Source organism: Apus apus, chromosome 2 (assembly GCF_020740795.1).
Source record: "Apus apus isolate bApuApu2 chromosome 2, bApuApu2.pri.cur, whole genome shotgun sequence".
Lineage (NCBI taxonomy): Eukaryota > Metazoa > Chordata > Aves > Apodiformes > Apodidae > Apus > Apus apus.
In genome coordinates this window covers 63,911,104-63,925,986 of record NC_067283.1, presented here as the reverse complement: position 1 = coordinate 63,925,986, position 14,883 = coordinate 63,911,104, and the positions used below count along the sequence as shown (strand labels likewise).

At 37.9% G+C, this 14,883-nt stretch overlaps 1 protein-coding gene across 2 annotated transcripts in view; it reads left to right on the top strand.

Annotated features, from left to right (window-relative positions):
- KDM1B (lysine demethylase 1B) overlaps positions 1–14,883 on the top strand; it is a 28,587-nt gene that overhangs the window by 8,870 nt on the left and 4,834 nt on the right. The window contains exons 9-20 of one of the 2 annotated variants that reach the window (XM_051612027.1): positions 860–1,064; positions 2,141–2,325; positions 3,138–3,314; positions 4,123–4,197; positions 5,500–5,637; positions 7,131–7,302; positions 8,318–8,445; positions 10,447–10,578; positions 10,985–11,059; positions 11,962–12,078; positions 12,900–13,025; positions 14,467–14,589. In XM_051612027.1, coding sequence (XP_051467987.1) covers positions 860–1,064; positions 2,141–2,325; positions 3,138–3,314; positions 4,123–4,197; positions 5,500–5,637; positions 7,131–7,302; positions 8,318–8,445; positions 10,447–10,578; positions 10,985–11,059; positions 11,962–12,078; positions 12,900–13,025; positions 14,467–14,589 — 1,653 coding nt within the window. The remainder of the gene's footprint in view (positions 1–859; positions 1,065–2,140; positions 2,326–3,137; positions 3,315–4,122; positions 4,198–5,499; positions 5,638–7,130; positions 7,303–8,317; positions 8,446–10,446; positions 10,579–10,984; positions 11,060–11,961; positions 12,079–12,899; positions 13,026–14,466; positions 14,590–14,883) is intronic. The other variant, XM_051612026.1, reaches the window with a different exon arrangement.

The window sequence follows — 14,883 nt, the reverse complement described above, 5'->3', positions numbered from 1 at the left end:
GTGGTTCAAGGTTTACTCTTAATTGTAATTTTTGATCAGGAAAAGCAGTATTGAGTTGTCAGCTTTCAAATAAAATTCCCCATCCTAAAATTTCCCCATGTTTCAGGTGGTTTCTATCTCTAGTCAAGCTAGTCTGCTTTTTTTTTGGAGACTGCAACAGAACATCAAAAGATGTTCTCTCTCTCTCCTTTCCTCCATATACAAAAGTAGTCTTGATGTACGTTGGGAGTTCCCGTGGGTTTATGATCACGTAACCCTGTATTTTAGCTTTGGTGATCTGATGTTCAATACCCCAGTGCTGGCGAGTGCACCTGAGGTACCTCTATCCCAGGTCCCATGTTCAAGCTTATTGTTGAGTCTTGTAGAAGATTTGTGGTTTTCTTTCCGTAATGTATGCTTGGTTTTTAAAATAATGCTGAGTCATTAGTGTTTGATAGGGTTCTAGAAGGTGGGCACAGCAGAATCTAAATTAAATTGATTGGTTTACCGAGACTTTTGTAAGTTCAGATTTCTGGATGCATAAACAACTGTAAATGTTTTATAAAGGGCCTGGCAAGGCACAGATGTATTGTCAGGGCATGTCTCATCTGTTTGCTTTCCACATGGGTGTGGAGTTTGTGGAGTTTCAGCTCCATTTCTGAGGAAAAGGTTTAATGCTACAGGTGTTCTGTGTCAGGCTGAGGAATGGGAAAGAGGGAGAGAAAATGTCTTTATGACTTGCAATTCTGAGATTGGTACTGCTAGTGCTTTTTGGTCTCAGTTTTGGAGGGAGGGGGGGGAATCGGTTAATTCTCCAACATTTTCAAAGTACTGACGTGTTCTCTTCTCCCCTCTTTCCTTCACTTCTCCGCTTGGCCAGAGAGTGGCTGAAGTTTCAGACCATTGGTGGTACTCCATGCTCATACTCCCTCCTTTGCTGAAAGACAGTGTGGCAGCTCCCTTTCTAGCTGCATATTATCCAGACTGCGTGGGCATGAGTCCATCCTGTACCAGCACTAATCGGTTACCTGGTGAATCCAACCTTGTGAAGTTAGAGCACTTAAAGAGCGTGCCTAATTTGACTGGTAAGAGCCATCTGCAGGGCTCTGTTGCTTAAATAGGTGTGATAAATTTTGTCTTATAACTGAGCTTATAAGGCACATAATGCTCCTGAGTCAAAAACACAGGTTCTGTTCTCAGGACTAACACACACTGTTTGTACTTAAATTCAATTTACTTGTTTGTAACAGAAAGGTAATACATTTGGTATAGAATTTCTTTAGGGAGCAGGCACAAACTGCAAAGGCTTTCTGTTTATCACCTGTCATCTGTTTACAGAAACAGGAAATTAACATGTGGGTACTTAAAGGTTGTTTGCATTCTTAAGGAAATGAAAATGTATCAAAACAAAACATGATTCTGCTGGTTTTCATACTGTGGATCTTTGGGTCTTCTGAGAGAAGGATCTGATGTCTTAAGGCACTCAGATTCTGTTTAGGTTAATTTTTTTGCTAATGACAGCTCCGAGAATGAGCCTGGGACTGTGCATCTGCAGAACAGGTCATGTATGGAGAAAGGTAATTCGAGATACCCATGATCATCTCAGTGAGTGCTTTGAGGAAAGTTCAGCTTCTCTTTCTTCTTAGCAGCCTTTGCTTACCTAGGGTGCTGAAAATAAATCTGTTCATCTGTTCAACAGATACACATCTGCTTAACAAACTTCATTAAACAGAGCTACCATTATTGCATGTGGAAGATTTTTACTTCTAGGTACTACCCACTCTGGGCAGTATTCAGAGTAGAAGATGAAAGGGGGTCAGAGCACTGCATTAGACTGTACTAGTCCTTAGACTTGAGCTTAGATCCTGTTCCTTGTTGGACATGGCAACTGAGGGCACGTACTGTTTCTCTGACAAAACTTTAGCTCTGATAGGTCCAAGACATATACCCATCAGGTAGCAGGACAATAAAACACTGCACAGCCTAGAGGGTACGATAGGGGAGAGGAATATGAATTAAATCATTCTGAAGGTGGCTAGAGGCTGGAAAGCTGCCTTGCTCGTTTATCTGTTTGAGGTCAATGGATCAATCATCTTGGAGGGAAAAGGATGCGATGAAGATACTATGGAATATGACTAGGTTTTGGTGTGTCTTTTTTCAGTTGCAGGCATGAACAAGTATTTTCAGCCTTTTTACCAGCCCAATGAATGTGGGAAAGCACTTTGTGTGAGGCCAGATGTCATGGAACTGGATGAGCTCTATGAGTTCCCAGAATATTCACGAGACCCTACCATGTATCTGGCTTTGAGAAACCTCATATTGGCTCTGTGGTACACAAACTGCAAGGTAAGAGATGCCAATAGTTAATTTGTTTACAAATAATAGCTACTTTTTTTTTTAATGTGAAGTCTCTTCCTAGGAATTGGCCTCTCTTCTTAGGCGCCTCCTTATGCACCAGAAAAACTGCTCCCATCCTTTTGAAAATGCATGGTTTTTGTTGGGGTTTTTTTGAGTTTTCACTCTTTCACAGTTGGATACAAAAGGTCTTGAAGTATTAAAACTCTACTGTGTCTGCCCAGCTATTAACTTTTAAAGGGATGCTCGAACATTTCTGAACAGTGTTTGTGGATGCTTTAAGATTATTTTTTTCACATAACGGTTGGACAGGGAAGTGATTGTCTTTTCACTTATTCTAACTCTATGGCCACTGCCTTAAATGGAAATGCTGGAGTTTCACATACTGAAGCTTTCAGAAAATGATGTCTGTATTTACATTAAGGTTTTTGATACTGATCTGTTTTTTGTTTGTCATTTTGGAATGGATTTTACTGGAATGTCATTGTGAGCATTGCCACCAGGTAAGATTAATTTTGCAGTCAGGGATGCCTTTCAATACTATTTTTGTATTAATGGACAACACCATGCAGCTTGCAAGAGTATCTTATAGACTCATTTGCTTTTATTCCATGTTTATTTAGCTTAATAAACTGTTACCTTACTATGTAAAGCTGGCTAGCAAGAAACTTCCATAAAACTTGCTTTTAAAATGGTCTCAGAAGCCCAATTCATGATTTTTACCATCTGCTTTACAGTTTAAATAGGAAAAAACCTCAATATCAGAAAATCAGCACTTTCTATTCTCTGTTTCTCCTTTGCAGGAGGCTCTTACCCCTCAGAAGTGCATCCATCACATCATTGTTCGAGGGCTTGTGCGTATTCGCTGTGTACAGGAAATGGAGAGGATACTTTATTTTATGACAAGGAAAGGGCTTATTAATACAGGGATTTTATCAGTCGGTCCTGACCAGTATCTTCTTCCTAAAGAATACCATAATGTAAGTTGCTGTAATAAACCCTATATTATCAATGCTTTAAAACTACATGACATGTAATATTTTTTTGGTTCTGGGTTTTTTGGTCATTACCTATCATTCCAAGCATTTACGTACAAATTACATCTAAAAGCAAACACATTTCATGTTTTTCTCATGGTTCTCATCTGTCTTCAATGGTTATGGGAACTACAGAGATGGGTCTCTTGGCAGCAAGGTTTTTGATCCCACTAAAATCTGGAATTCCACCCTATGGATTTGTGCTTTCTATCAGGTTCATATTGGTTTGCCAAGAACTGTGATTTAAGGGTACCTGTTTATGACTAGCAATTTGCTTGACAGCACACAGACACCTACCAAGTTAATGTATTCTGTAATGAGATAATATCTTAGAAACTGTAAGCTGATTTATATTTGGCATGTGTATTTGTATATGATTTAATTTATAAAATAGTTTTACTGGTCAATCCCATCTGTGATTGAAATTACAAATTGTGTTTCTTATCTGGTAATTTCAGTTAGAATTTGTTACTTGACTGATAACTTCATCTGTTTCCAGTAAAAGACATTGAGACATCTGCTTTTAATGCCCTTAAACACTATTTTCAAAGCTACAATTTGATCATCTCTCTATATTCAGTGTGCTATCATTTTTAAAAAGTCTCATTGATTACTTCAGAGGACAACATAGCCTAGACTTCTGAAACCTGCAAGTATTTTTAACTCTAGCAAGAAGAATAAGTGTGCAATGATAATTTCTGTTTTGGTTCTAACTATTTTTATTTATTTAAATTTTTTATTATTTTTTTAGAAATCTGTCATTATTGTTGGGTCTGGGGCAGCAGGATTAGCAGCAGCCCGACAACTGCACAACTTTGGAATTAAGGTAAGAAACTTTGAAGTACATTACTTGGATACTTTCAGAGGACATTTTTTTTTTTTTTTCATCAAAATGAGAAAAAAAACACATTCTTTTTACAAACATTTATGTATAGGGCATCCTATACAATCTGGGGTTTTACCAAGTAAATCTGATGCTTAAAACCAGCATTGATTTGTCCCTAAAATTCAACAAAGCATGCAGGGAATATTTTACATAGATTTAGGCTGTTTAAATGAGCTGAAATTTTCTTTTAGTTATGCATTTTACTGCACTTTCTTGTTGCTTGTCAAAACAACCAAATCACATGTATTTCTCTTTTCCCTCCTATTTATCATTGACTGTAATCTCACAATATTCTTATGTTGACATAATTTTACACATCAGAATATTGTTGTGAAAATATGTGGGACTCTACACATGAAGCATTTGCAGGGCTGATGTTTAAGGAATTTAATGAACATATGGCTTTCTGGATTTATATATTTATATGTTCATGTATATATTTATATGGATCCCTGAATCCTATAGGCCCATTATCAAATTCTTTGGTTGCTAAACAGCAAATTGCAGTGCAGCCTTCCTGTACATCAAGTCCTGTGGAAAGCTAACCTGCAGTAAAATGCATAAATACCAACTGGCAGGGCTTTTAAAAAATATGTAAAATATTATATATATATATATATATATATAAAAAAACCACACTGTTGCTTTCTACTGTTCTGGAGATGGAGTTTCTCTAAAAAGGCTTTCTCTAAAAATAAAAAATATAAGTAAAGGTAAACATATTCAGTCAGAAACCCATTTGACACAGTATCCTGTGTCTGTCCGTGACAAGTAGCAGATGCTGAAGGAGGTATGTATGAATGGTGGAAATACATGGTCTGGAATGGGGTATTCTTGGAATATCCCAGGAGTAAATTTCTCCAAAAGGTGTGTGGACTTCCTCAGATGGACACTGCATCCGATCATTGTGTTTAATAGCCAATAGCATGCCTTAAACTCCCATTTTGAGGTTTTCTGAATATGTCTTTAGCTTTTCGAAAAATAAGGCTTATCTTTGTTAGGGTATTTCCTTATTTGATATGTGTATATCCCAAAGGGATACATACACACATATGTCTTTAAAAGACAATTTAAATGCATAAATGAACTATATCCACAAACACAAATAAGGTGTTGAGATTCTTAGCATGACTGAATTGCTTGGGGTTTTGGTGTGTTTTGCTTTCTCCGTTGCTCTGGAGTTGAATGGATGTGTTTAATATAATCAAATCTTACAATTTACTAACCTGCACTGTGTCACAGGTCATCGTCTTAGAAGCTAAAGACAGAATTGGTGGCCGAGTGTGGGATGATAAGACATTCAAAGGAGTCACTGTTGGAAGAGGTGCACAAATCGTCAATGGATGCGTCAACAACCCAATAGCACTAATGTGTGAGCAAGTGGGTTCCCTGCAGTGGTCATGCCTTATCACTAGTGAAAAACTGTCTTTAAAGTCAGGCTCGGGAGGCTGGGTAAAGTTGTGAGTCCTTTTTCATGACACGATTAAAACACTGTTCTGTGTCGTAAGTTAACTCCACGTTGCTATTATATCTTTGATAACAGCTGGGGACAGATAAGGGCTGTAGAATGGTTCTGGGCACAGAAAAACAAGGAAGCTCCAGCTTCGGAACCAGCAGAAACCACTTTTCTCCCCTTTTCTGGATACACTCATGTAAAAGGTCTCCAGCAGACTTCCTCAGAGCTGAGAAAGGCCCCCAAAGTGTGGGAGGCTATTGCTATGTTGTAATTCATACTGCTATGACAGACTTGCCTTTGCTCAGCCTCTATATTTCTAATTCAATCCCACACACGTTAAGATAATTATGTCTAGCAACTACTGATGCAAATGCACTTAATTTTTTTTTCCTGTTTGTTGGTTTGTGTTTGGTTTTTTTTTTGAGCAGAAAGCTGAATTTCTCCAAGTAAAACCTGAGTATGGATTTTGTTCAGGTGTGCAAGTCCAGCCCATGCTGGTTCAACTATTTAGTGCTCTATAGTGTAATGAGGAATTAATTTTTTTTTTTGTTTAAATCATTTTTAGTTACAAGGGGAGGAGCAATGAATTCTGAATACACGTTGGGCGCCCATCCCTTTTTTTGGTCATTTGATGTCATCTTTCATCTAAGTATTACTGTATCTTGAGATCTGCAGTGGTGACCAATAGCCTAGAGATTTGTGAGGATAGGTGAAAAATCCTGGAATGCACCCTGAGTAACAATGCCCTAGGAAGAAGTTGGCACTATAGTTGTGCTGTTTTCTCTAGGCTGAGTCTGTAGAACATGAAAACATCTTTATTCTGATTTAGCTCTGCTGTGCATTCGATACAAATTGGACAAGCAGAACAAAATACTAGTTTTGATTCAAAATAATTTCTTTGTTTATTTGTTTGTTAATAAAATTGGAGGTAACTGGCAAGCAATATCCTGTCAATTCCTGAATCCAGGGAATTGTTTGGGCATCGAGAAGTTGTAGAAAAGAACTGATTTTAGTGGTGACTTAAGAGAATAAGGTGAGGTAAAAATGAAGAAGACTGAAGGTTCATCATGTTTGATTACCAGGCCACCCAACATCTCTGTACTAGTCCCTAGTCTGACAGGAAAGTTGGAGATGAAGTTTCCAGGAATTCCTGATAAAGAAAAGGATTTAAGAGTGGGGAAAACCAGTTTATCGACAGTTAATGGATAGAAATTGTTGGTATTCCAGTTTGCATTGCTGGTATTTCAGTTTTAGAACAAGAGTTTGAGGTAATCTGACTAAGTGTTAAAAGTCATGGATGTTTTTGAAGTGGCATCACTTAAATCTGATGGACTCACCTCACTTTAAATAACTTTGAGGAGGTTAGGCACTGTAATTTTTCCATACTTAAAAAGCAATAAAATGTCTTTTTCTTAAGCTTGGCATTAAAATGCACAAACTAGGGGAGAAATGTGACTTGATCCAGGAAGGTGGAAGGATAACAGATCCCACTATTGATAAACGTATGGACTTTCATTTCAATGCCATCCTAGATGTCGTCTCTGAGTGGAGAAAAGATAAAACCCAACATCAAGATATTCCTCTTGGTGGTAAGTGGGAGATGTATTGCGAAGTGAAGATGTTGGCTCTGTTCAGATTTATGTTAAATTGGCTTTTACATCAGAACTTTCTAGAAGTCTATGTCTGTACATCTGACCTGAAATCCAACAGTGATGCCTTGGCTCTATGGAGAACTAACGGAGATTATCATATACACACAGACCAAAATGTCACTTGTAACTTTTAAGGAAGCCTAATTTGAAGGCTTTTCTAATACTGTATGACTTCAGAGGTAGTATATTGTTTTCATGAGGTAGCTTTTTCAGTATAACTAGTGGCACTAGCTGTTCAAAAGACTTGCTTCTTGCTGAAGCAGGCCATAGCTAGCCATAACTCTTGCACTTTTCGACTAATCTGTCTAAAAAAGAGCCTGAATAAAACCTTCTGCTGGCAAGAATAGTTCCATCTCCATTGGTATCACGCCCCACCACACTTGTAGCATGCAAGCGCAATCAACAACAAAAAATAAACTTGCTCAGAAATGTGTGCCACCCACATCTTTTCAGTGTGGATTCTGTAAAACAGAATTAGCAACTCCTGTGTTCTTCAGTGAACTCTGGATCAAATTTCTCAACTCTTGGTTTTGTAAAAAATAAGCAGGATTTTTTTGCAAGGATTCTCCATTACCTTAAAGTTTATTTTCCTTGAAATATCTTCAACTGTATATTGGTGATAGCTAAACAGTTTATGTCCTCTCTCAACCAGTCAGCCTAGCTGTGCTGTTGCACAATATATTTATTTTTTAAATAATACTTCAACCTCTTTTTTTCCTGAAGCTATGTATGTTTCCTTTTTGAAGATTGTTTTACTAGGGAAACATATGATTAAACAACAAAATTGTATTTTATCACTGGAAGGATCTTGCAGTTTTTTCTATGAGAAGAAAAACATCTTAGTGCAAATTACCAATAAGCTTGAAAATTGTGATCCAGAGAATAGCATACTGAAATGCAGAACTTCTGAAGAGTCATGATATATTTTTATTTTAAACGTGTTCTTTCACAGAAAAAATACAAGAAATCTATAAAGCCTTTATTCAGGAGTCTGGTATCCAGTTCAGTGAGTTGGAAGAAAAAGTACTGCAGTTCCATCTCAGTAATCTGGAGTATGCCTGTGGCAGCAATCTCTCTCAGGTGAGTTTTGACAGCTGTGTTCTGAAGTGGTTGAGCCTCACAGAAAATAGAGCTGGAAGTAACACTGAGAAGTCATCTGATCCATCCCAAGGCACCAAAGGAAGAATCGACTATCGCTGAACACTTGCTACGTCCCTAACCTGTTCTGTCAGAGCACTGGGACACAGACTCCAGCTCTGCCTTAACTAATCTGATGGGAGGTAACTGTGTCCTGGGCTGCATCAAAAGAAGTGTGGCCAGCAGAGCCAGGGAGGTTATTCTGCCCCTTTACTCGACTCTCATGAGACCCCACCTGGAGCACTGTGTCCAGTTCCGGGGCTCCCAACATAAGAAGGACAAAGATGATCTGAGGGCTGGAGCACCTCTCCTTTGAAGACAGGCTAAGAGTTGGGGCTGTTCAGCCTGAAGAAGAGAAGGCTCCAGGGAGACCTCATGGTGGTCTTCCAGTGCCTAAACAGGCTACAGGAAAGCTGGAGAGGGACTTTTTATAAGAGCACATAGTGGCAGGACAAAGGGGAATAGTTTTAAACTGAAAGAGGGTAGATTTAGGTTAGACATTTGGAAGAGATTCTTTAATGTGAGGGTGGTGAGACACTGGAACAGGTTGTCCAGGGAAGCTGTGGAAGCTCCATCCCTGGAAGTGTTGAAGACCAGGCAGGATGGGGCCCTGAGCAACCTGAACTAGTGGGAGGTGTCCCTGCCCATGCAGGGGGCCTGGAAATAGATTATCTTTAAGGTCCCTTCCAACTCAAACCCTTCTAAGATTCTGTGATGAGTTCATGACATGCTTCCAGCAAGATCCTCTTTAATGTAGAAGTTGAGAGTAGATGGTGCAGTGGAGTAGGGTATATTGCTGAGGTGCTGGGTGGTAGAATTCATATGAGTGTTTCTCTTCCTCAGATGCGAGTTCTGTTTCTCAGTTCTGTGTTTAAAAACTGAGGCATTTCTCTACTTTGCTAGGTATCTTGAGAATAAATGCATTTAACTTCTGAAGTGTTCCAACACCCTGACAGTGGGCCCCAGTTCACCACTCCTAGGTATTCTGTTGATGATGTGATACTTGGCTTTCCTCTTTACTTCAATGTTAACCAAGCAAGTTCAGGAAATATCAAAATACTATGTTGTTTGCAGTACATTACTCAGTCCTGTTACTTGGGTTAAAGATGTTTAGGGCAACTGCACTACTGTAGTGGGGCAGCTGATTGATATATGCAGATGCTCGTATCTGATCTGAGAAGAACATAAGAAAAATCTGCAAGACAATGCTATACCAGGGCAGTCAGTGGAAAATGGTTTCATATCTCAAGCTTTCATGCTTCATGAACACCCAGGGAATATAAGATGTTAAAACCTATTTTACTTTCAATTTTAAAATCAAAACATGAAGTAAATGCAACTGCAGTGATGGAATTGACATTTGAATAGCAGTTTGAGAATTGCTTGAAATTTTTCACTGCCAAGAGGTCATTGTGTAGTGCAAAAATGACTATTCTACTAACTATGAGGTTGCAGGGGTGGTAGCAGAAGGTCAATGAAATATATGGAAGAACTTCCAAAGTGACAGAAATATTCAATTGAGAATTTTTTGTATCTCATTTTCCCCCTCATGTTGGGAAATAAAGTATTTCCATTTTTATTTAAGTCTTCAGGCTGTAAAATCTGATTTCTTTGCTAGAGACAGAAAACTGAAATAAATATGCAGCAGCCCACCTCAGTTTTTGTACTACTGTCCTTGTTTTCTCTACGCAGCAGAACCATAAATCACCTACTAGTGACCGACCCATATGATGACATTTCTTCATCCAGTAATTCATGTGTTGCATAGTGGCCTTAGGTAAAGAAGCTGTTTGCTTCTGTCAGCGTTATCATACATTCCGGTGATGCATGTGTTTCTTTTCCAATTGTGAAGGGAATAAGGGTGTCTTCTTCTGAACTTTGGGACTTGTCCCAGTACCCATGGCACCTCACCAGTAGAGACAGCTAGTTATGTTCTGTCCACAGGTATCTGCACGCTCGTGGGACCACAATGAATTTTTTGCCCAGTTTGCTGGAGATCACACTCTACTAACTGTGGGATATTCTACTGTGATTGATAAATTGGCAGAAGGGCTGGACATTCGGCTGAATCTTCCTGTGAGTCTGGAAGTTTCATGCAGTGCTTGTCTTGGATCGCTTTATATATATATTTTTATATATATATATATAATCTTTGTATTCTTTTGGACCAGGCAAATCTGTGCCTGTGATTATTTCAACTTCTCTTTAAGAAAAGAGGGACAATTTCAGCATTTGTGGAAATCCTCTTTGAGGACTATCAGTACTTAAATATTATATGATGAGCTTATATGTTAGAATCATGATGGTTTTTCTTTTTTCAGCTTTCATGGAGGCTACTTTTTTTCTTTCAATATTTCTCTAGAAATTCCTGTTCCTCAATTTCTAGTTTGCAGACTGGTGCTATATTAGGTGTTCTTGTCTGAATTTATATTGCATATGTAGATTTTGTCATATAATTTTCTTCAATTTGTCTTTTCAATAGGTACAAAGTATTGACTATTCTGGTGAAGAAGTACGGGTTACTACTGCAGACGGAACAGTGTGGACAACACAAAAGGTACTCAATATACTTCAAGATTAAGGCTTTTTGGGGAACACAAGAACAATACTGACCCTATTACATGCCCTTTTTGTCTTTTTTTCCCCTCAGAAGACTACTTAGTCCAATTTCTCCCCATTCAAAGATGAAAACTCATATATTCTAGTGACCCATATTTGGATGTCCTAGAGCCTATTTTTTGTTGAGCAAGCTTGAGTTTTGAGTACTAGTTGATTTGAAGAACTAAGCACTACAAAGGTAGCACTAAAAATATGAAGCAAATAGATTTTTGTCTGGTCTTCAAAGTAACAGTTATGTTTTCTGGTTCTCTTCCCTGCTCAGCTTTACCCTGTTTAGCATATGAATCTGCCCTGTTAAAATTCTCCCCTTCAGAATGCAGGACTCGACCACCCGTATTTCTCTGTCTCCCTTATTCACTGTATCCCCACCTGCTTCATGGTGCATAATTCAGCTTTTACTACTTTTTAAAATTATCTGTAAACTTGATTAACATTGGATTGACAATAACAGTGTTACTGAGCATATTTTAAAGAGAAGGGACCTATGAAGGAAGAAAAAACAAACCAAAGCAGTCACCGTCTTCTCTACTTACAGAAAGACAGTTTTGATAATTTGAGAACCACTAACTGTCATTTACAGGAGGTATTAAAATTAGTAGCAAGGTTAGCCACTCTGATACAAGCAATTCAACAAACTACAACTTAAAACCAGTGAACTTCAGCATCTGTTCTTGCCTGAATGTTAGGCATTTCTTCCCCATTAATAAGGAGTAAAAGTAGGCACTAATCTGGAGGTGTCTGGTGAGTATTATGCTGTATCCTACAAGAATAATCCAAGATAGTTAAGAGGATGCTGCAAGGCTTAAATGCTACTGCTAAGATTGTAATTATTTCTTTCAGGTATTAGTGACTGTACCACTGGCCCTTCTTCAGAAGAATGCCATTCAGTTTAATCCTCCACTGTCAGAAAAAAAAATTAAAGCCATTAATAGTCTGGGAGCAGGAGTCATTGAGAAAGTAAGTAATTTCAGATTACATTTAATGTTCTTTTCACAGAAGCACTGGCTGCGTTGTCCCTGTTATTTTTGCTTCATATTTCTCAGGATTTATGATGCATTTAGTTTTATTTGTATACAGTAGTCCAGAAGAGCAAAATGCTATCAGGAATCACATATATTTCTGTTTCTTAGATTTACCAATTTAATGGGGTTTTAAATAAATTGTTCACAGAATCACTTCAGAGCTTTGATGTTTTGTTCCTAATTTTGAGCAAACCTTCCTGATGGTCTTTAGATCTTCCAAAATTTGAATAATATATTTATTCTAGGTCCTTTTGACATAACAAATACATAAATTGTTAGACGAATACTGAAGGTTTTGTCTTTGAACAGTGCAAAAAGCCTCTCCTGAAAAGATCTCTAGTAAGATGCGTGCTTAGAAGAAATCAGTAACAGAAGTAGTGCCAGCATTATTGTAACAATGTTGAAATCTAAAGGCAAGATACAGAAAGCCCACGTGCAGGATGGGGATCACTAAATTCTACATTAGGTTTGTAGAAATTCTGCTGAATTTCTTAAGGATTTTCCATAGTGAATTCCATTGTGAGTATAATATTGTCTGTGCATCTTCAGTTTGTAAGACTAGTGGTGTGTATTTTTCCTTCCCTGCCCCCACTGAAGAACAGGCCCATATATTCCTTGTTGAGGCCCTCTTCTAGAACTAGGTGTCTCTAATGGAATGTGAGAGGGAGAAAGAAGATCATCATATACCATACCCAGTTACGAGTTTTGTTGTGTATTAATTGCTTTAATTCCATCTCTCTCTTGCTCTCTCTTTAGATTGCCTTGCAGTTTCCTTACAGATTTTGGGACAGTAAAATTCAAGGAGCTGATTTTTTTGGTCATGTTCCACCCAATGCCAGCCAGCGTGGGCTCTTCAGTGTTTTCTATGACATGGATCCAGAGGTAACATACACTAGTTGCATTTTCAGTTGACCCTTCAGAAATTCAGTTTGGAATCTAGATGCAATAATTACTGAAGAATGAAAGGCTTCTTCTTCCCCCAGCCCCCATCATTGTGAAAAGAAGTGGAAGCAGTGGTATTTATCAAGAAAAAATCTGATTGATGCTTCATTGTAATAAGTGGGAATGTTCTTCTATGTTTGGATAAAAAATAAAATATAAGCAAGTTAATACTTTTATTCTCAAACTGTCTTGAAAACAAGTCTGTAATACCTGACTATAGGTATACTAATATGGGAAAAAGTCTCCCAGTGTCTTCCAGTTTAGGACTTCTTTTCCCTTATTTAAATCAGCTAAACATCCTGTTAAAAATACAATCCTGGCTTATTAACACTTAATGGCTTGCACTAACCTGAATAACTATATGGAGTGGCAGAAGACAAACAGTAGGTTTTGAGGTCTGTAGGGTCAGTCCCAAACTCATGAATTTCAGAACAAATTCAAATCAGTCCATTGACATTGTGCTTCTCTTCCCTGCCAGTTCAAGCTGACACATTACACCTTTATATCCCACCTTCTCATGGTTTTACAACAACTGCTGCTTACTACTTGGCAACAATTAAAAGGCCATTTTGTAACCTTATGACTTATTCTGAAAGGAAATCATCCGGTGAAGATTGTGCTCTGTTACACTATCTGTACCTATAAATGACTTACCTCAAAGAAGTTTTCTCTGATACTTTTAAGCTCATTCTACATGTGGTTCATTGTGCTGGTGATGTTCAGAGATACTAGATATAATTCTGAATTTGCTTGATAGCTAGTCTCTGCTAGCTATCAAGTTTAGCAACAGAAGAATTGCCTTATATAAACAAGAGAGAGACTTCTTTTAAAGAAGTTGAGAACCTGTGTGCTGATCTGTAAGTTACCACTTCATCTTTGAAACTTCTGCATGATAGCAGATTTCATGAAGTGGAAGGAAACACCAGTAGAGCTGAGTTTTCATTTCTTGGGCCAAAATCGACAGGTAAGAACTTAGTATTGGCCAAAACATATCTAACTAGAATTTAAATAATTCTTTGTTACCACCTTTTGAAAGTGGGAGTACAGTTGAGGTGGAATTTTGGCACAGAACTGGAGTTAAAAGGTCTGACACAACACTGTAAATCTCAAGACTTTTTGTGTAGCCTTTAAATAGGTAGATAGGAAGTTTTAAGTTAATTCAGCAAGTTGTAAAAGGAGCTGACTGTAATACAGATCTGTGAACAAGACGTCAGAGGATGTTGGTAATTTGAGCACAGATACTGTAGAACTGCAGCCTTTATGCTAAGGAATCAAACACACTCTAGAAGAAAAGTTGCATTGCAGCTAAAAATCTCTTTGCCAATGCCAATTAAAAGGGAGTCTGTTGAAATTATCTCCTATGTTAATGTCTTGGTTTTAGGGCAAACAAAGCGTTTTAATGTCAGTGGTCACTGGAGATGCTGTGACAACCATTAAGAATTTAGATGATAAACAAGTACTGCAACAGTGTATGACTGTACTTCGAGAGCTGTTTAAGGAGCAGGTAAGAGAAGCCTCTTAAGAGATAAATTAACTTGCCAACAGAGGTAAAGCTTTCGCTTGTATGACTTCATGATGTATAGGAAAACCTATGACATGTTAAACTATTTTTGTGCCAGTTTGAGGGAATATGTTTCCTTTCAGACATACTAAAACCACAGTTTATTCTCTTATGTAGAAAGTGTGAATTGAAATATTTTAGATCTGTCTGAAGGAAAATGTTGATGAACTAAAAACCAGAAAGAACTATCACCTTTTAAAGTGCTTTTAGAAAGGAAAATTAATTAAAATCAGAAAT